General features: G+C 41.7%; 1 protein-coding gene across 1 annotated transcript in view; it reads left to right on the forward strand.

The window, feature by feature from the left end:
• Positions 1-19,708, forward strand: part of CRLF3 (cytokine receptor like factor 3) — a 41,378-nt gene extending 21,670 nt beyond the window's left edge. Inside the window, exons 6-8 of the mRNA XM_018064263.1 lie at positions 276-408; positions 17,077-17,189; positions 18,245-19,708. Of these exons, the coding sequence (XP_017919752.1) occupies positions 276-408; positions 17,077-17,189; positions 18,245-18,501 (503 nt within the window). The 3' untranslated portion in view covers positions 18,502-19,708. The remainder of the gene's footprint in view (positions 1-275; positions 409-17,076; positions 17,190-18,244) is intronic.

Raw genomic sequence — 22,513 nt, forward strand, 5'->3', positions numbered from 1 at the left:
CAGGTTGGAATAAGCTCAAACATGATTTTATTGAGTAGTAGGGGGTAATGCTTGTTTGATCTTCCTTGCCACAAATGTGCAAGAAGAGACTAAAATCTTCTTTGTGATATGTAGAATTAACCATGACACCCTGTCACTGAATTTTTCCTTTTATTGAACTTGCCCATGACTCCTAAGAGTAGCTAGCATCTTCCAAGTTTTATTTAATATATCTGTGTTGAAGATTTTCCCCAAGTGATTGTAACAATTTTCCATATCTTTTGCTTTTTAAAAAGAGTGGACAGCTGGCTTTGAGGGGTACAGTCTGAGCAGTCGGAGAAACATAGCGCTTCGTAACGATGCCGAGTCGTCCGGTGTTCTCTACTCCAGCGCCCCCACTTACTTCTGTGGGCAGACGTTAACATTCAGGCAAGTGGATATTAAAAGATCTGACTCTCAGGCCTTGGGCAGTAGCGGGAAGTACTCAGAGCATCCAGGAGCTTCTGATCTAAAGAGTCCTGAGTTTATTCCGTCATTTCTAGGCAGTATTACCTTGGAGCAATTTCCTTATTTCTCTTTGCTTCGCTTTTCTCATATGTAGTCATAGGGTTATTATGAGCATGAAGTGAGATAATGTATATAAAATGCCTTCCTTTGCTTGATAACATAGTGCATATTCACTGTGTTTGGGTCTTCTTTCTTCCTGGTAAATAGAGATAAACAGAATGTCTCTCAAAAGTCCATCTTAAAAATTCAGAGGTCCCCAATTTTTTTTTTCCTTTGTGAATCCATAAGAGCAGGTGTCAGTGAAAGACAGCCTAAACATACTATTATATAGATACATATGGTATATATGTTTAGTCTCTGTAAAATAAAATGGAAAACCAGCCTCTCCTGCCGCCAGTTAATTTTCTATTTCTTCACCCATTGCTCCCTGTCTTAGAAAAATTCCCTTTTCCTTGTTTTCATGTTTTCTGAGATACGTTCTCTGTAGTCTTGTTTCCAAATAACTTTTCCTGAGAACAAAGCCCAGTTTTGATTGAGGAAAGTAAAGCTCACCTGATGTTCACCATACACCCCTCAGTATAGCAAGCTCTCCTCTAGGTTTTAAGTCATGAGAATCGTGGGATTTTATTGTGAATGCTTGCTCCGGGTTACTCTTGTCCTCAGTCTCTTGTTGTATAAGGCATGGAGAGTATCTGAAGGTTTTCTCTAAGCTAATGTTGCCATGTTCTCCACCAGCCAAGTCATTTGAACTGTCAGCACGATCAGAATGCACTAGTTTATGCTTTGCCTCATTTCTGACACCTCCCCTTGCCCCTTACGTTAAATGAAAGAATGACTTAATAACCAGGAAAATACTGACAGAGAAATAAGGAGTCTCGTACCTAACATCAGTTAGTTATTCCCCGGGTAACCAGTTTTCTGAACTAACAAATCTCTTCTCTGCTTATGTCCCTTGTTGATAGAGATACTCCCATTAGTGAGTCTTCTGAGAACAAGGGACTTCTGTATAATGACAGGGCTTCCTGAGTTAATAGGTTCAGGCCAGATCTCTCAGCTCATAATAAGAAGAATAATCAGTGTAATATTGCAGTTTTAAGTGCATGTGCCAGGTGCTATTTAAGCACTTCACTTATTGATTCTCATAACCCAGTGAAATAGGTTTAGTTACCCATTTTATGGATGAAGATACTGAGGCACAGGGAAGCCCAGTCACTTACCCATAACTAGTAAATGGCAAAGCTGGGATTTGAACCCAGTCAGTCTGGGTCCCATGATTTTACCACTGGTCTTTATTGCTTCTTGGGCTTCCCTGTGGCAGGAAAATAATTCTCCTGACTTGAATTTGATCCCTGGGTGGTGAAGATCCCCTGGAGAAGGAAATGGCTACCCACTCCAGTGTTCTTGCCTGGGAAATCCCATGGTAGAGGAGCCTGGCAGGCTACAGTCCATGGGGTTGCAAAGAGTCAGACACGACTTAGCAACTGAACAACAAACAGCGATATTGCTTCTTGTTAGTCTTTTTCATGCCAGAGTGTGGAAATGTACAGTTTTTCCTTATCCTTAGCTCTTTTCCTTTCCCCTCTTCTGTGACTTTTCTCCCTTGGTGATGGTGATCGGATGCTCTTCTACCGGTAACTTCTTCCTCTGTGAACCCAGGGGAACCCGGCCAGTAGATGACCCACTTAGGTTTATTTCTTAAGTCATTCAATAAATGTTTTTAGGTTACGACATTAGAAATTACACACTGATTTACATCCACCTACTTTCTGCAGCCTGTGTCCTGACACTTAGTTGGCCTTAATAACCCATTAGCTCCTCCCTCCTCCTCCAAAGGTGCTTGACTGGGCCCCTCTTGGCAGGTGATTAACTGACAGTTAAGCTCAGTGTTACCTTAGTCAGACCTTTGGATTTTTGTCATTTTTCCTTTGAAAGTGGATTGAAAATGTTTTCTTTCCTTGTTTAAAGTAATGCCAGTCATTGGCCATGAAGGCAGAAGATGTGAATGGTGTGTTTGTGTGTGGGGGCACCGTCTTGTGTTTGGGGGGAGGGCGCAGGCAGATAGGCCTACTTGAATAAAGGTAAACTTTACCTAGTTTTTTAAGGACTTCATAGTCAGAAGGGTGATTATACTTCTGCAGGCCCTGTCCTGTGGCTCAACCCAGTCTATGCTGAAGTTTCTGAAATGCTTAGAGCTGCTGATGTCAAAGAAACCTGTTACTGGCCAGCTCTTAACAGTCTCTCCAGCCCAGTCTCAGGTGATGCCCGGGTCCCCTCCTTCCCGGCCACTCCCTGACTTCCTGTCTTGAATATTCCTGCCTTCCCTTGCTTCTAAAATTTCCTGATTTTACTATTTTTTAAACCAGTGTTTACTGTCTCTTCTCTACCACCCCCTTTCTTTAGCTTCCCTTCGTCTGATAAAATATTTGCTGATCTATAAAGTGTGTAGAAATATTTCAGAATATCACTGTTACTCAGACTTGAGAATGGACTCTATGCATTAGTAGTTTGATATTAAGTAAAGAATCTGGGATATTGAGAAATCTCATTTTTATAAGAGCATATCCGGGAAGAAGAAAATTTTCTTTGATGGTGAGACTTTTGTCTTAGTTCAGAAAATTATTTAATAATTCTTGGTTACCTGTGAATAAAGGAACTTTGTAATCCTCTTTTCTCCTGTAAACATTGTCATAGTGAGCTTATGTACTATTGTTGCAAATAGCCTTGCTTTGCCCAATGCCAAAGAAGCCTAGAGGGAGAGTAGTCTTCCGCTGTTGCTGTAAATGTTTGGCAAAGCGCTTAATTTTTTAAGTTTTATTTTTTGCAATTGTTACCTACAATGAGGGCATCCCAGGTGACTCAGTGGTAAATGAATCCACCTGCCCATTTAGGGAATGGGAATTTGATCCCTGGGTCAGGAAGATCCCCTGAAGGAGGAAACAGCAACAAATCTTCTTGCCTGGAAAATTCCATGGAAAGAAGAGCCTGGCAGGGTACAGCCCATGGAGTGACAAAGAGTTGGATACTACTGAGTCCATCCGTAATGAGCTTTCTGAGCCTGGATAGTGTTTGGAGAGGAGGTGGTGGTGTAAGCTTGTATGTTTTCCTCCATACCGGGCTTTTTCAGTTTGGAGGGAAGTGTGGCTAAAGTTGACCTTGGAACATGGGTATTGTCGCAGCACTTGATGACATTGCCATGTGAATAATAGAGCGTGATTTTGGTTCTCTCGTACATATATATTCACTGAAAAATAAATAAAAACAGGGGCTTCCCTGGCAGTCCAGTGGTTAAGACTGTATGCTTCCACTGCAGGGGGCTCCAGTACGTCCCTGATTGGGGAACTAAGATCCCACGTGCGGTGCTGTCAAAACAAACAAAATATATGGGATTTAGAAAGTCGGTCATGACGATCCTATATGCAAGGCACCGTAAGAGAGACAGATGTAAAGAACAGACTTTGGACTCTGTGGGAGAAGGCAAGGGTGGGATGATTTGAGAGAATAGCACTGAACCATGTACATTACCATATGTAAAATGGGTGACCGGTGCAAGTTCAGTGCGAGAAGCAGGGCACTCAAAGCTGGTGTTCTGGGACAACCCAGAGGGGTGGGGGGTGGGGAGGGAGGTGGGAGGGGGTTCAGGATGAGGGCACATCTTGTACACGTGGCTGATTCATGTTGATGTATAGCTAAAACTATCACAATACTGTGGAGAAATTATCCTCCAATTAAATAAATAAATTAAAAAAAAAATCTTCCTTTCTAACAGCCTTCCTTATCCTGGTAGCCTCGGAAGTTACTGTCTTCCTCTTTCCCCATGAGGAAATGAGAGCAGAGAGAGACTGACTCATCAATATTTAAATCCTGAGCGGCTCACCGCAGTCGGTGCTCTTAACCACTGTGCTACCCTGCCTTTCACAAGTAACATGACATGGTAAATCGAGTGGTAAATCGGCTGGCTCACTTTTTTCTTCCAAGAACATCAAAAAGTAAAGTTCCACTTGCACTTTCACAGGTCCTCCCCTAGGCAGTGGGGCCAGGATTTGGTAGCTGGTGCTGAGATTGACAACCCTTGGTTATATCCTTGCCCTGGGACTGTGTCAGTGGCGACCGTCAATCAGTGGGACGGGGGTTGGGGGGGAGTCATGTTTCAGTTACTTCTTGTTGTGTAACAAGCCACCCCCAAACTTAAACAACTCTAGTCACTTATTTAGCTCAGGAAACTGCAGTTCGCAGAGTATGGCAAGGACAGCTCATCTCTGCTTATGTGGAGTCAGCTGGGTGGTTTGACCAAGGGTGGTGGATCAGCTTCCAAGATGACTTGTTGACATGGCTGGCAGATCGATTCTGGTTCCTGGGGCCTCTCTGTGGACTGCCTGTGCCTGCTCATAGCCTGCTGGCTGGGTTCCAAGAATAAGCATCCCAAGAGATAGGAAATAGAAGCTGACAGTTTCTTAAGGTCTGAGCCTGGAAACTAACCTAGTGTCACTTCTACCATGTTTTGTTGCTCAACTGGTCACAGAGTCCAGATCCCAGGGAGGAGGCTTAGACCCTGCTTTATTTATTTATATTTTTTGCCGTGTCTTGAAACATGCAGGATCTTAGTTCCGCAACCAGGGATCAAACCTGTGCCCACTGCCCAGTGTTAATTACTGGACTGCCAGGGAGATCCTTAGATCCACCTTTTTTTGTTGTTTTGATTGCACCTTCCTTGACCAGCACTGAGACTCACCCCCTGGAGTGGAAGTACAGAGTCTTAACTGCTGGACCACCAGGAGAAGTCCCTAGACCCTGCTTCTTGATGGAAGAAATATCAATGAGTTTGGAGGCTTTCTGTTAGAAATGCCATGGTTGGTAGCTGTTAGAAAGGGGTTTCTTGGAATATGTGCATTTGGTTTAATGCTTGCCGTTGGTTGGACATTAGCATTACCTTTTCTGAATGAATTTAAGCTGGAGGAGATCTTTATTTTCCTGTACAAGCTTGGTCTCTGTCATTACCAAGTGTATCTTCAATATTAATTACTACCTCTTCATATCGTAAAAAAAAAAAACAAAAATCTCAGTCTAATATAATTTTATCCGGAAAAATCCCATCTGGGCATAATCTCTACTAGGATTAGGAAGTTAATTTAACTATAGGGTCTTTGAAATCTTGTCAGTTTCTTCTTTTATTGAGATAGTGCCCTGTCCTAGGAGAATACAGCTTTGCTGGTGTTTTCTGTTTTGTTTGCGTGATCCCCTCTGGAGGCTTGATGTGTAGTTCTTTCAGGGTGAAGCTTGTCTCTTATTCCCCAGGTGTGGGGAATGTTGTCAGACAGAAGTTTTCCCCACAGACCTTTTATTATAGACTTGGATGAGATAAGACAGGTGGTTCCTAAGTAGACTAAGGATTCTGCAGGTTTCAGTTTGTTTGTAGAGAGAGGATGACACGAACTCATAGAATCGTATCTGCTTTGGGATGTTCACAAGGAGTTATAACTATTCCTTACAGATAATCTGAGGAATATTTCTTGTACTTTTTTCCTATCCATGTCTCTCTGTCTGAAACTGCTCTTCTAAAATGTAAGGACAGTTCTCCTGCTCACCTGAGGTCTTTCTGAATAATGCTGACCATTTCATTCAATTCTTATTCCACTCTGATGGTATTTACAGTATTTGGTATGGTTGGGAATGCAAAGTTTGAAAAAAAAAGGAAAAACAAGAACCTTTGGCTAGTAGTTTATAAGTTAGGATGAGAGAGATACTGAGGAACTTCCCTGGTGGTGCAGTGGCTAAGACTGTGCACTTCCAGCGCTTCCATTACAGAGGGTACTGGTTTGATCCCTGGTCAGGGAACTAAGATCCCACATGCCGTTCAGCGTGGCTAAAAATAACTAAACTAGTAGCACCGTAGCACCATTAAAAAAATATGATTAGACAGTCAAACCTTAAAAAAAAAATCCTGAATGCTGTGAGATATAGGGGAAGGGAAGTTTACTTCTAGATGAGGGGATGATGAAGGCTTTATCTCAGAGCTGGAAAGGACAGTTCAGGTAGGGAAATAAAGCAAGAGCCAAAGATATGGAGGAGGAAAAATATGGAGAACAGGAAGTAATTAGTGTAAATGGGGTTAATAGAGACAGGTACATAGTCAGAAAGAGCCCCAGAAAAGTAGGATATTCTTAGTTCTGAAGTGTTTAATGAGTTAATGTCTATAAATCCTCATTACATGCTCAGGAGGTAGAAATGTTATATAGATGAGGAAACTGAGGTGTTAGAAGATTAAACCACCTGCCTGAGGTTGTACAGATTCTTTTGGGGGGGGGTTCGTACCGTGAGGCATGTGGGATCTTAACCAGGGAGGGAACCTGTGCCCCTTGCAGTGCAAGCGTGGTGTCCTAACCACTGGACCCCCAGGGAGTTCCCTGTACAGATTCTTCTAGTTATCCTGAGATTCAGATCCTGGCAGTCCAGCCCGGTAGGCCTCTCTCCGCTTGGACCTAGAATGTGACAGGAAGCCATTGGAGGACACTGAGCAGATGAATGAGATGAGCTGGCGTACGTTTTACAGGTTGTTTTGGCTGCTGGGTGGAAAGAAGTCTGGAAAGTGGTGAAGGCCTGGAGACCGGTTAGGAGGCTGGAGAGGAGGGGCAAAAACGTTACCAGGAATGAGGGAAAAGCTGCGCTCAGCATTCCAGGGTTAATCTTGGTAACAGCTCATGGTGACTTGGACCAGAAGTTAGTGATAAATGGTCAGAATCCAGGTTTATTTTGAAGGAAGCACTGACAGGATTTATTGACACGTTGGTTGTGGGGTATGAGAAAAGTGTAACCTCGGGGTTTTCAGAGTAAGTAACTTAGGGTAGAATTGTCATTTACTGAAGTAGGCGAGGCCTTTTGAGGAGCCTGTTTCTGGGTGAATATCAGTTTGTTTTTTCACAAATTAATTTCCTTATAATACATTTAAGTGAAGATGTGGAGTGGACAGTGGATATACAAGTGTGGAGTTAAGTGGCGGAGACCAGGCTGAAGATACTAGTGAGAGTTTTGTGTTTTTTTTTTAGTTTTTTTGGTCTGCACTGCGCAGCATATGGGATCTTTGTTCTCTGACCAAGGATTGAACCTGTACTCCCTGCATTGGAGGTGTGGGTCTTAACCACTGGACTGCCAGGGAAGTCCAACTTCAGAGGTTTGAACATGGTGGTTTAGTCGCTAAGTCATGTCCTTCTCTTGGCAACCCCATGGACTGTAGCCTGACAGGCTCCTCTGTCCATGGGATTTTCCAGGCAAGAGTACTGGAGTGGGTTGCCATTTCCTTCTTCAGGGGATCTTCCTGACCCAGGAACTGAACCCAGGTCTTCTGCATTGCAGGGGGATTCTTTACCAACTGAGCTACGAGGGAAGCACGGTTTTAACATATAGATGAGTATTTAGAGCCATGAGACTTGATGAGATCAGCAAGGGAATGAGTGTAGGAAGAGGACACTGGAGAATCCACCATTTAACTTTTGGGAGAAAGAAGGAACTAAGAAAGGATTCTGAGGAAGAGCAGCAAGTGAGATAGATGGAAAAAGTGAGAGCATGTGGTGTCCTTGAAGCCAAGCAGAGAGAGAGTTTCCAAGAGGGGCTAGTGATCAAATGCTGCTGACCCAACAGAAAAGGAAAGGGCTGAGAGTTGACCTTTGGGTTTGCAGCGTGGACGTTGCTTGGTGACCCTGACGTGAATAGTTTCAGGAGAGTTGTTGGGGAGGAAGTTTGGTCAGAGTGGGTTTAAAAGAGAGATGAGATCTTCTGGGACCAGTAGATACATAGCAGTACCTTAGTTCTGAATTTTTTCCACTTCTGGAAACTTTTTGGAGGAATGAAAGAGGTGGGGGAACCCAGAAGTGCTTTTTCAACAGGACTAAGTAATACAGAGAACTCAAATTCCGGATTAGCTGTAAAGGCTTCATAAAGACACAGCTAGGCAGGAAGTCATGATAATTTGCTGGCCAACCTCAAAATCTCCAGATATTCGGCCCCAAAAGAAGACCCCACAAGACTATGAACAAGGCCAGGACAGAACAGTGCTTGAGTGTTCCTGAGGAAGCAGAGAGAAAAGGTGTAACAAATCTGCAGGGGAGTCAGAGTGCGGCTCTGTCTTTTGGTGACAGTGGACAGTGGTCTGTAAGCAGCCTTTGACGAGAGCTCCTCTGTCCATGGAATTCTCCAGTCAAGAATACCGGAGTGGGTTGCCATTTCCTCCTCCAGGGGATCTTCCTGACCTAGGGATCAAACCCAGGTCTTCTCCTGCGTTGCAAGCAGATTTTTTTTTTTTTTTTTAACCGTCTCAGCCACCAGTGAAGAGAACTCAGGTTGTTTTTTTTTCCCCTCTGACAGTACTGCTCGGCCTGTGGGATCTTGGTTCCTCGAGCAGGGATCAAACAAAGTCCCGCAGCTGTGAGAGGGCAGAGTCCTAACCACTGGACCACCAGGGAATTCCCATCTTCATTTAATTTTTTAAAAAATGCCTTCCATCAGTGTTCTGTCATTTTTTTTTTCTTGTCTTACTACACATGCTAGGGAGTGTAATTCTGAGTAGCGGCGTAGAAAGTAGACATCCGTGTCTTATTCCAGATCTAGGAATGAGGTGCTCGTATGATGCCAGCTTTAGGTTTTTTGTGGATACCCTCTATCAGGTTAAGGGAGTTTCCTTCTATTCTTACTTTGCTAAGAGTTTTATCTATAAATGGATGTTTAATTTTGTCGCATTATTTTTATGTAACTACTAAGATAATCGTATGGTTTGTCTTCTGTTGATATAATGACAGCAGTAGATTTTTAAATACTGGACCAGCTTTGCATTCCCAGGAGAAGCCCTGCTTGGCTATGTGTTCTTCTTTTGTATATATTGCTGTAAATTTAGCTTTTATTTATTTTCTGAGGATTTTTGTGTCCCTTCACAAGAGAGATATCTGTCTCTTTTTTCTTATGATGTGATTGGTATCAGGGTAATTGCCAGCCTCACAGAGTGAGATGGGAAATCATTCTTCCTCTTTTATTTCTCAGAACTGTCTGTGAGAATTGGTATTGTTCCTTAAATGTTTGGTAGAATTCACCAGTGAATTCGCCATCCTAGGATTCTATTTGTTGGAAGATTTTCAATTTTTACAATAATAATAAGATAATCAGTTTCATTTTAAGAGAGAATAAAAGCTATTTTAGGATTTGTATAGTAAGGAATATATTTCTATATAAAAAAATCCTTGTCTCCCATGACTTGATAAGACATTCCTTTTCTTTTTTCTTTTTTTCCTGACAGGTCAAGCTGTGCCATGACCCTCTTTGTTAACATATGGCTTATTTGTTCCTTGGGCTAGATTCCCGTTGGTGACACACAGGCCAGCTGGCTGTGTTCCTGGAAGTCCTTGCAGTCTTCCCAGCAGCGTGTGAGGGTCCTGACTGACGTTGCTGCCTCCTTGTCAGTCTTAAGTGTTATGTTTTAACCTGTAGCTGTAGGCCATGATAATATTCTTCTTTTCTTTCTTATATTTATCATAAAGTTGGATACTTTTCATAATATATTTGGATATATTATCCGAACAACTGAATTTTTGGATCTTTGCTCCAGGTATTCACTGTGGGAAGAAGGAAGTGTGAGGTTCTGAGGCTTTACCACTTAAATCCCAGTTAGCCAAAGTGCAGAGTAATAGGTTTAGCATTCTTTTTGCTGTCAACCTTGCTTCTTTTTGTTCTGAACCATGTTCTTTCTCAGAATACTTTATCTTTGAGGAAAATTATCCTCTGCAACTTTCTACATGATTCTATGCAGGATGCCTTCCTGCTAGTTTGTACATAAGTTGGTTTTTTTAAGTTAATTGTATCTCTGAGATCACTGTACCCTGCCATCAATTATTTTATATGCCATTTTTCTTTTTTATATACTTTTAATATTTGGATGATTTATAGGAGAGGTTTTTTTTAACAGGCTTGTTTATGTGAGAGAACCACTCAAATAGTTTTTTAGGATATAATGTCCTGATTACTTGTCTTGCAACTTAAAAATTTAAAAATGTTAGGAATCCCTGAAAGTCCGGTGGTTAGAACACAGTGCTTTCAGTTCTGGGGATCCGGATTCATTGCCTGGCTGGGGAAGTAAGATCCTGCAAGCCATGTGGTATGCCCCCCACACCCTGAAAAAATATTCAAAGATGTTACATTTACATTCTGTTTCTTAGTGAGCTATGAAAATAATTCTGGGTTTCAGGAAAATTAGCTCTCTATTTTCACGGTTCATTTTATATTCAAAGAAATTTCTGTAAGCTTTTAATGGCAGACTTGTGTTGTTTATCAAATGCTGTTTTCATGCAGAATGTTTCTAGGAACAATTTTGTGATTTATTCAAATTAAGAGGTTTTTTTCCTTTCTTCCCAAGATGTTTTTTCCCACTGCTTTGAGTTTCTTTTTTTTAAGTTGGAGGATAATTGGTTTTCAGTGCTGTGTTGGTTTCTGTCATACATCATCATGAGTCAGCCATAGTATCCCCATGTCCCCTCCCTCTTGACCCTCCCTCCCGCTCCCTCCCCATCCCACCCCTCTAGGCTTCACAGAGCACCAGGGTGAGCTTCCTGTGCTGTGCAGCAACTTCCTGCTTTGAGTTTTAGCTCATACTTTATTTCAAGAAAATTTGAGTTAATTATTCATTTAAAAAGTTTAATCACAGGAAAAAATGTTCATTTGAAATGAGCTGGCCAAACTCAAGTGAGAGCACAGTTCGCCAAAAGATACCAGTTGCAAGCTCAGGGGTCCCCAGGGCCCATCCTCGCTTCTAACTGCATAGCTGGCTACAAATTCCAAGGTCTCCATGACCACGCTCAGGTCTTATAGTTTGCTGGCATGACTCACAGAACTTCGGAAAGCACTTCACTTATGATAACAGTGTTAATATAGCAGGAGGATACACATCAGAACCTGCCAGAGAGAGGGACACACAGGGCGAGATGTGAGGGGGTTCCCAACCGAAGCGTACATCGCAGGGATGCAAGACTTTTTGCAATAACAATACTCAGAGTATTACAAAGCAGGAGTGCTCACTCCGCCGTTAGTGTCCAGAGTTTTTATTGGGATTTTATTGATTGCAGGAGATGCAGGTTCAATCTGACTTGGGAGGATCCCCCAGAAGGTCACACACACACACACCCCAGAAGGACACACACACACATACACACACACCCCAGAAGGACACACATACACACACACATATCCCAGAAGGACACACACACACCTGGGAGATTGGACTGACATCCCTTTGCTCAAAGCCTCAACCCTGTGATCATATGTTTGATCTTTCTGGGGTGACTTGTTCCTGTCCTGAGTTATCATGTTCACACAAACTATCTAGGGACCCACCTGGAGCACCTCAGTAGCGTGGTGGATCTGAGATGCCCACCATAAGTAATAAAGACACACTACTGTCACTTGGAACATTCCAGTGGTTTCAGGATTATTTCCAGGCATTAAGGCAAGCCAAATTCTTCATTAGGCAATACCAAAACGAATAATTACTGTCCTCCATCCATTAGTGATAATATTAGCATGTTTCTATTTTTTAGAGAAACAGTATTAGAGATGTTAGGGAAAAAATTGAAGTATCTTGTGTTCCTTAGATTCATCTCTATATATATGTGTGTGTATATAATATATATATTTATCCATATAATGTTTTGTATGTTTTTGTTTTGATTTTTTAAATATTTATTTTTATTTATTCAGTTGGCTGTGTCAGGTCTTAGTTGCACCATGCAAACTCTTGGCTGTGGCAGGTGGGACCTAGTTTCCTGACCAGGGACTGAACCTGGGCCCCCTGCATTGGGGGCAGAGAGTCATAGTCACTGGACCACCAAGGAAGTCCCTGACTTGTGTGTTCTTAAAGTCTTCATGAACATGGCTTTTCAGATTCACAGAAGAACTGCAAGTTCAAAGGATCCCCGAGTAGCCTTACCCAGATTCCCCAATACTACATTTGCTTCATCATTTTCTTTTTGTTCCCAAATCATTTTCAGTGAGTGTTTCATAAAAAGAGATCATGAAAGTCATAAAGTTAGCGTTGATACACGGTTATCTAACCTATAGAGCTTACTAGATTTAGTTGTCCCAGTTAACGTTCTTTGCGGAAAAGAAAAAGATCCTGATCACGTGTGGGACTCATTTGTTAGGTCCCTTTAGTCTCGTTTATTTATTTACTCTTGGTCTTGCTGGGTCTTTGTCGCTTGGAGCGGCCTTCCTCCTGTTGCGGAGAGCAGGGGCCCCTCTTGGTTTCGGTTCCCAGGCTTCTCGTTGCGATGGCGTCTCTCGCTGCTGAGCACGGGCCCTGGGCGCTCTTAGTTGCTCTGCAGCACGTGACATCTTCCTGGACCATGGATCGAACCTGTGTCCCCTGCATTGGCAGGCAGATTCTTCCTTTCTTTTTTTGAATTATCTACTCATTTTTGGCTGTGCTTGTTCTTTGTTGCTGTGGCACGCTTTCTCCGGTTGCAGGGAGCGGGGGCTGCTCTTCCCTGAGGTGCCTCTCATGGCGGTAGCCTGTCGAGCGGAGCACAGGCTCTAGGCTCACGGGCTTCAACAGCTGCGGCACTGGGGCTCGGTAGTCGTGGCGCAGGGGCTTAGATGCTCAGAGGCATGTAGAGTCTTCCCACACTGGGGATTGAACCCATGTCCCCTGCGTTGACAGGCAGACTCTCATGCACTGGGCCACCAGGAAGTCTCTCTTTAGCGTGTTAATCTGGAACAGTTTCTCTGTCTCTTTTCAGTTTTATGATATTGGCATTTTATAAGAGCACGGGTCAGTTGTTTTATAGACGATCCCTCAATCTAAATGTTAAGATTCGGGTTATATATCTTTAGCAGGAACATTATAGAAGTAATGCTGTGTTCTTCTCAGTGCCTTGAATTCTTTTGGATATATGCCCAAGAGTGGGATTGCTGGATCATGTGGTGGCTCTATTTTTAGTTTTGTGAGGAACCTCCATTCTGTTTTACAGAGTAGCTGGACCAATTTACATTCTCACCAACAGTGCTAGTACTTTATTTAGGATTTTTACATCTGTAGTCAGTCATCAGAGTTGTTGGCCTGAAGTTTTCTTTTCTTGCAGTGTCTTTCTCTGACTTTGGTTTCAGGATAATTTTAACCTTATAAGTTTGGAAATGTTGACCCCCCCCCAAAAAAAAATTGCACAACATGAGAATAAGTTTTATGTGAGGCAAAATGAGGACTATAGCCTGGGAAATAACATTTCAGGTAGCTCCGAGAAACTGCTCCAAAGAGGCAGCGGGGAAAGGTCAGTGTGTATGTGATTTTGGTGAAAGGGGAATACATGCAATCTAGCCCTTTTTTTTTTTTTTTTTTGCAGAAGGTTTCTGCTAGTCAGAAAGAACAGTCATCATCGTAAAGGATTTTAGTGCTTTTCTAGATATGAGGAGATATAAGAATTGGGCTCATAAAATCTGCTTCTGAAACTATCTAATTATCTGAAGACCTGTCCTGCCAGTTTTGTCCTGAGCACAGCGTACCTCGTTACCGCTCTCCTCCCTGAACTCCTTTCACGGGTGTTGAAAATCGGCAGCTGCAGCAGCACATGATGTAATTCCTTGTAGAGGTGGATGGCAACTGCCCTTGACAAGCGCCAGTTGGTAGTTGACAGAAGTATTCCCTCCTCTTTAGTGGTTTTGAAGACTTTGAGAAGGATTGTATTTATTCTTTAATCATTTGGTAGAATTCGCCAGTGAGGCCATTTGGTCCAGGGCTGCTGTTTACTGATAGTCTTGGTACATTTTTGATACTGATCCAGTCTCCTTTCTAATTATAAGTCTGTTCAGATTTGCTGTGTGTTTATGATTCATTCTTGGTAGGTTGCGTATTTGTAGAAATTTACCTATTTCTTTTAAATTGTCCGATTTCTTGGTATATTTTGTTTATGAGTTTCTTATAATCTGTTTAATTTCTGTGGTATCAGCTGTAATGTCTCCTCTTTCATTTCTGACTTTGTTTGTATCTTATCTTTCTTTATCTTAGTTAATCTAGCTGAATCTGTCAACTTTGTCAGTCATTTCAAAAACACAGCTCTTAGTTTTGTTGATGTTTTTCTGTTTTTCTAGTCTCTATATTGTGTTTCTGCTCTAATATAATTAGTATTTCCTATCTTCTCCTAACTTTAGTCTTAGTTTGTTCTTTTTTGTTCTTTGAGGTATAAGTTGTTTTCTGATATTAAAAAAATTTTTACTTATTTAAATTTTTTGAAAATTGGATTAAAAAAAAAACAAACTTTTTTTTGGTTGCCCCACATGGGGTGGGGTGTTCGTACCCTGCCCAGGGATCGAGCCCGTGTCCCCTGCACTGGGGCTTTAGCCACTGAACCAGCAGGGAAGTCCCTGGTATCTTTTTAGATGTTTGTGTTTGTAAACTTTGCTCCTCAGTGCTTTTGCTGCATCCTATATGTTTTGGTATGTTTTGGTATGTTTTCATTTGTATCAGGACATTTGCTAATTTTCTTTTTGATTTTGCCTTTGATCCATTGGCTGTTCAAAAATTGGTTACTTGCCACATATTCGTGAGCTTTCTAGTTTCCCTTCTGCCGTTAATTTATAGTTTCATTCTGTTGTGGTCAGAAAATAGACATGGTGTAATTTCAGTCTTCCTGAATTTGGTATGACTTATTTTGTGACCTACCATGTGCTGTATATCCTGGAGAACGTTCCTTGTATGCTTGAGAAGAATGTATATTCTGCTTCTGTGGGGAGGAGTGTCCATATCATTTATGGTGTTATTCAGATCCCATACTCCTTATTGATCTTCTGTCTGGATGTTCTATCCACTATTGAAGTAGAGTACGGAAATCTCCTTCTATTGTATAACTGTTTTTCCCTTCAGTTCTGTCATTTTTTTGCTGCATATATTTAAGTGCTCTGATGTTGGGTGCGTATATGTTTATAATTGTTCTGTCTTCCTGGTAAATGGACTTTCTTGAGTTTGTGGGTGCAGTTTCTCAATTAGAGCCTTGCTGGCTTTTCAGGCGCTCGTAATCTCTTGCTCCCTCTGGTGCCAGTTTATGGTACTGCATGTTCTGCAGCCACCGGGTGCCTTCACTCTCTTGGACCCAGGGGCCCCCAGACATCCACAGTATGCTGGCTCCCGACAAGGGAATGAGACAGATACCATTCCTTGGGCTGGCCTGTGGAAAGACAGCACCCCAGAAGGAAGTCTTCCTCTTCTCCCTCCCTGCAGCACTGGCTGCAGGCTGCTACCCCTCACTTTTCTTGGCAGCATTCAGGCATCCGTGCTGTGCCAGCTCCTTCAGTGCACCAGATGAGACATGACAGAAACCAGTCCTCCGGGAAACCCTCCAGGGAGCTGGAATGCTGAATGCACACTCCACTCCTGTGTGTCTTTTCTGAAGGGAAAGTCAGGAGCTGGGCTGTGCCTGCCTGGTTCCAAGCTGTGGTAGCTTGGAAGAGGGGTTGACATGAGGCAAGTGAAATTACTCTTCTCACCCAGTTCAGTGCAGCTGTTCTCAGCTTTGTGCTCCTTTGGGACTTTTTAACTGAATTCTGGACATCTCCTAAAGGTATTTTGGTCTGTATATCATTTAGAAAGTGTGTGTCCCTATGGCAGAATGAGTCCTAGGACTTAACTGTGGTGTTGTATGGCTGGCGTCATTCTCCTCCTTTATACTGCTGGTTTAGAACTGAAATGACTTCAGAAACCCACCCATGTGTTTATTATGGACTCACATGTTTGCCACTTTACAAGGAAAGACATCCTGAGGCCACTCTGGGTATCAGTAACCACATCTTTCCTTAAAAGCTACGTGCTGCCCCTTGCTCATTTTTCTTTTTCTGTCCTTGCAAAGTCTAGCTTTCAGGAATGGAGAGAAAGATGACCCTGGTCACTGGGATGTGGGTTGACCTTTATATCTAAGTACATGATGACATACTGTTTGAGACTTAAACGCAAAAGGAAATGCTTCAACTTACTATGTATGAAGTTCTCCAGCCAGAATATGTCCCTAACCATATTATCCTCTGTTTTAAAAGAGGGATAATGTCTGTTTTTAAATGCTTGGTAAACAGTAGTCATTGCATAGACTTTCCTAATAAAAGTTTAAGTGATGGTCACATTCGTCATAGTAGCAAATACGACACATTTTCTTTAGGTCTGGAGCCAGAACATAGAGCAGAAATGTGCTGTCGTGGCCATAAACAGCTAACGTGGCCTCTGAAGTCAGAACGCCTGAGTTCGTGGCCTAGCTCCACCACTCAGCTCAGTGATCAGATGAGTTCATTTTCCCTTTTCTTTAAACCTTATTTTTTCTTTTGTGCTTGAGTTTACTCGTGTATAAACTGGGTATGATAATAACAGCACCTACATCATGGATTGTTACATGAATTGAATGAGAAGATTTGTAGATAAGCTATACAGACACAAAGTTTTCAGAACAGGACCTGGAATTTAAGAAGCACTAAATCATTGTTAGCTATTCTTAAGAGTAATCGTGATGAGATAGCTCTTGTTATGCTTAGCAACTAGTAGAGATCGCATTTAAAAAAAATGTTTAAAAGATTTTTCTGCCCCGTTGACAGAGTTGAAACTGTGGGACAGCCAGACAGAAGAGACAGTATAGGAGTGTGTGCAGAAAAACAGAATGGATATGACTCCCTGCAGCGGGATCAAGCAGTATGCATTAGTACAAATGGTAAGGAGGAAATAACTGCCGTTCTCTTTGAAATGTATGATTTACTATAATAAGATCTGAATCAGTCTCAGTATCACACGTTTATACCAGATGAATGACATATCTGTGTGACTGCTTCATACCAGGCATTATTCTATACCCTTTAAAAATAATACCTTATTTAATCTTTAACACCTTTTTGAAGTGAGGAGTAGCATTACATCCATTTTGTAGTTGATGAAAGGGCTTCCTAGGTGGCTCAGTGGTAAAGAATCTGCCTGACAGTGCAGGAGACGCAGGTTCGATCCCTGGGTTGGGAAGATTCCCTAGAGGCGGAAATGGCAACCCACTCCAAGTATTCTTGCCTGGGAAGTTCCATGGACAGAGGAGCCTGGTGGGCTACAGTACATGGTGTCGCAAAGAGCTGGAAAAGAGCACGCAGAGCACTGAGCGACTGGGCACACACAGCACACGATTGATAAGAAAAGCCACAGGGAAGCCGTGGCTGAAGTAGCTGGCGTAAAATCACTTAGTGTGGATTTTTTGCCAGGCAGTTTACTCCTGGATTCCGTGTGCCTAAGTCACCTGAATTCATAGAGAAGATACATTCAGCATAGGTTAGGGGAGTGAGGAGAGTTTACATCTAGAGTCTCCTTTGGCTCCTTACTTCACAGTGATCGCAGTTAAAAATCACTGCCAAGATGTGTTGATATTTTATGGTGTGGGTCAGACAGTCGATAGCAGGATCCTTGTGTATTCCCTGGGAAACAGTCCTGCTGTTCCACAGGAAGTAATTTTATAATGGAGATGCCATCCATGTAGGAAACTCACGGTCTCTATTTTAAGAGTGGAACCCTGGACCTGAAGCCTAAAACGTTATTAAAGCTTTAACTTTTCCTTCTGCCTTGGGCATGTGGGGGTTAATGAACATATTTAACTGCATTATCTTTGACCAGTTGGCATTCCACAATGTTTTCTTTAATTAGGAAATTCGCTGCATTACCAATAACCTAGCATCTGTTTCCATTCTTTAGTTGTTGCTCACATGTGAATGACTCTTTACCTTAACATTTTAGGTGCAGTTTTTGTAAATGGAAAAGAAATGACTAATCAGTTGCCCGCAGTTACTTCTGGGTCCACTGTCACGTTTGACATTGAAGCTGTGACTCTAGGATCCACCAATAATAACGAAGGCGGAAACTTCAAGCTTCGAGTGACTATTAGCTCAAATAACAGAGAAGTGGTGTTTGATTGGTTACTCGATCAGTCTTGTGGTTCTCTTTACTTTGGATGCTCATTTTTCTATCCTGGGTGGAAAGTGTTGGTGTTCTAGGTTGGCCGATGATTGGCTTTGGGTGTGCAGGGGTTTCACGTAGCTTTCCTCTCAGCCCAGTTGTCATTGGTTTAAAAAATGGTTAGATTCATCTCTCAGTTAAGCCATTGGAAACAGAAATTATTTACGGGATTTCTTTTGGACCCTCTCAGCAATAAGAGGCGTGAATATGGTGGACGAAACTGTCGCAATGCAGTCCATTTTATTTTTTAGCATAGTGTTAATTGGAATATGCCATCACAATAAAAATCAAATTGGGTTTTAACGTATGAGGAGATACAGAAAGCCCTATGAACCCTTCCGCTGTACTTCTAAAGTTGGTTGTAAGAACAGAAAAATGCAACATAGCATCATTTTTTATGAAGTCTCCATCTTGTAAAGATCCAAGGCCATTTAAGACTTTAGAATGAAAAGCCAGGACGAGACCAGGCAGAATATGCTATAATGCATGCTGTAACGGACACTCCCTTGTGTGTTCTCCACAGGAGTGTTGAATATGCTCTTCATCTTCAGGGATTTGTAAGCAGTATTGCATTTTATCTCATGTTCAGTAATCTTTTAAGTCCCCAAAGTGTGACAAGTTTTAAAAATTACTGAGCAAATGTCTACAACAGGCAAAGTGTTTTCTTTTGTTCTTTCCTTGCAGTTCCATTCCCAGTTAGGTTTGAGGGGTTTTACAGGGTAAAACTACTTACGGAAGTAGTATGCACAGCAGTGTTATTAATAGCTATGTCCCATGTATGACATATGTACCGGTGCATATGCAGCCTCAGTGACTTGCATGTCACTCTTGGTAGGGTCTGAGTTGCAGTCCAGTTCATGAATGGTCTTTTAGTGGACCAAACAAGTGTAGGCTAAATACTTGACCTATTTTTTGGGAAACAAATTTGTTTAAAATATTTATTTGAAGGACTTGGATGTAAACATGATTATCTTAACTTGCTATTTACCAGCCTAAGATCTTTTCTCTTTAATGTGAATTTTTTTTTCCATTTTTAAGAGTAGAAAAGTGGAAAAGCAAGTTTGATATTTTTGTAAGATAATTTATTGGGGGATTCCAGTTCCCTATTAGACAATCATGACCTTTTCCCATTGCCTTTTTATATATAAGTAAGCTGTTTTTCACTTGTTTAGTGATTAAGAAGATGTGCTAGAATGTAGATGCCTCGTCCGACTATCTGAAACAAAAATAAAAATGTAAAAGGTATGTGTGTGTATTTTTTTTTCTTTCATGAGATTTAATTAATTCAGATTTAATCTTTTAAGTGGAGGGAGAAGAGTCATCTTCACTTTTAAGTGTGTGTGTGTGTGTGTGTGTGTATATATATATATATATGATGGTAATAAATAAGTCATGTACACATATATAACATATATATTGGCAAGACTGTACTCCTTCCAGAGGGTCTAGGGGAGAATCCTTGGAGCTTCTGGTGACCACAGGCATTGTAACTCCAGTCTCTGTCTTCCCATGGCCTTCTCCCTTGGGCTTTTCTTTTTTTTCCAACTGCCCTGTGAGGCTTGCAGGATCTTAGTACCCTGACCAGGGATTGAACCCAGGCCCATGGCAGTGAAAGCACCAAGTCCTAACCACTGGATCTCGAGGGAATTCCCTCCTTTTGTCTCTTCTAAGGACATTTGTCTTGGATTTAGTACCCATTCAAATAATCCAGGATGATCTCATCTCCAAGTCTTTAATTTACTTATAGCTGCAAAGACCCTTTTTCCAAATAAAATTGCTGCCACAGGTTCTGGCACGGACATGTCTTTCTGTGGGCCACCGCCATTCAACACGGATGATGGGGTCTGGCCGAGTGGTTGTTGGCCGTCAGTCTGTCTTGCTAGGCTGCCCCTTGCCTCGTCCCTTGGCTGCAGAGAGCAGGTTTTTGTTGGCGCTTTTTTGTCGACATTTCCGTGTTGCCGGCGTCTTTTGCCCCCAGGTCTGGGATACCCAAGACGAAAACCTTAAGAATGCACAGTGTGGAACTCCTTGAGTTTTAGGTACCTTGGTTGTCTGTCAGTCTTCTTAAGTTTGTTTCATTATATTTTTTCCCATAGTTTTTAGTTTTTCTCAGCAGGAGGAGTGGGAAAATGATGCTACTCCATCTTCTCAGAAGCATAAATTCTAAAGCTACAAGATTTTAATATCAAAACAAAAATAAAAGAGTAAGTAGGGATGAAGGGCAAATGCATCTCTTCGGAGGGCTTTCCCTGTAGAGGGGAGCAGAGTAAGCATCTAGCTCCTCGGTTAAATATGAAAGATTTAGTTCAAGAAGTGAAATTTATTCAGTTATTGACAACAAACTATTGTGACAACTGTTGACAGTAACGCACTCACTGAGGTATCTCCTAAACCGGTTCAGAACTTTCCACACGTGTATGAATCAGCCAGTGCCAGAACGGACAGTTTGTTCAGCTCCGATCAGTGTCCTGTGTCTTTCTCTCTCTTGGATTATTCCTTAACCTTAGTGGAGCACTTCCTCCATTTGCTGAGAAAGGGTGCCCAAGAGGTAAATTTTTTGAGATAGAAAGCTGAAAATCTCTTTATTCAATCCTACCTTTGACTGTGACTCATTAAGAATTCTAGGTTGGTGACCCTTCCCTCTCAGCATTTGAGTGCACTGTTCGGTGGTCTCCCGGGAAAACTAATGCCCTTCTGGTGCCTGTTCATTTGTATGTTGTATGTTTTTCCTCTTTGGAAGACTGTAGTATCTTCTCTCTATTCCAGCGGTCCCCTACCTTTTTGGCATCAGGGACTGGTTTCATGGTAAGACAGTTTTTCACAGACTGTCAGGGGCAGTGGTTTGGGATGATTCAAGCACGTTATATTTTTTGTGCACTTTATTATTCCACAAGCTGCACCTCAGATCATCATGTATCAGATCCCAGAGACTGGGGACCACTGCTTTGTTCTGTCTTCCTAGTTTGTTTTTGGTATAACACTCAGCCACGTAGCTCATATGACAGCTGACCCTGTAGGTATGTGAGTTTCTAATACCTGCTTTAAACCCACGAGATTATAAATTCCTTGAGTTTTTGTATCTCCTATAGCAAGTTATTCTCAACCCTGGCCTCACATTAGAATTTCCTGGAGAGCTTTTAAAAATAGCAGAAATTCTGATTCAATTGTTATTAGTGGAGCTCACTTTTTTTTTTTTTTAAAGAAATGAAATTATTATGAAGGCAGATTTGGGAGTAACCACTCCAAAGTAACTAAAAGTCCAGTCTCCATGGTGATTTTTCTTTTGGTAAATCTAAATTTGTTCTCTTTGGAAGACTATCGTTTATTCTGGAATTTAAGTTTCTTGCTCTTTTTATACTGTGTCCTTCTGTAAAATTAAAGTGACAGTAGATATCAGGTTTGCTGGGTTTGTTTGTAAATCCTGACAAAATGTCAAAAATTTTTTGAATATATATTACAGCTCTGTGAAATCCAAAAGTCTGGGATGTACTTCCTACCCAACATTTCCTTATATGTGGGTATCTGATAAGTACTTATGAACTAAGAACAGCACTTTCCTTCTTAAAAGACAAAAACCATATTCAGCAAAATAAAACTAATCTCTCACAAAAGCCTTTCTTTCATGGAATTTAATGTTGATTAAATGAAAAGTGACCTTTCTATGTCACTTCTATTCATTAGTCTTACCTAAGGCAGTGTTAGAAAGCTTGCAGTTCTGTAGAGAATTAAGACTTTGTTAATATAATCTCAGGAGACTTCTCCAGGGTCTTAAAATATATAGCTTGTGGAAGAAGGAGCAAGCATGTGATTTTTCCTCAGAGGTGGGAGCTGAGGATTGAAGTTGACAAAACTGTAAGGTTGTAGGGAAGGAAACAGTGATGTTAACCAAGAGCAGGTTACTATCTAGATCCCTTGTTGAAGGAGGCACTCTTATTTTTGGGGGGGGGGTCTGTTGCCATAGTGATTACTTTTTAAATGCATTTTTAATTGAAGGATAATTGCTTTCCAAGTCTGTGTTGGTGTATGCCATATATCAACATGAATCAGCCA

The sequence above is a fragment of the Capra hircus genome, chromosome 19, assembly GCF_001704415.2.
Source record: "Capra hircus breed San Clemente chromosome 19, ASM170441v1, whole genome shotgun sequence".
Taxonomy (NCBI): Eukaryota; Metazoa; Chordata; class Mammalia; order Artiodactyla; family Bovidae; genus Capra; species Capra hircus.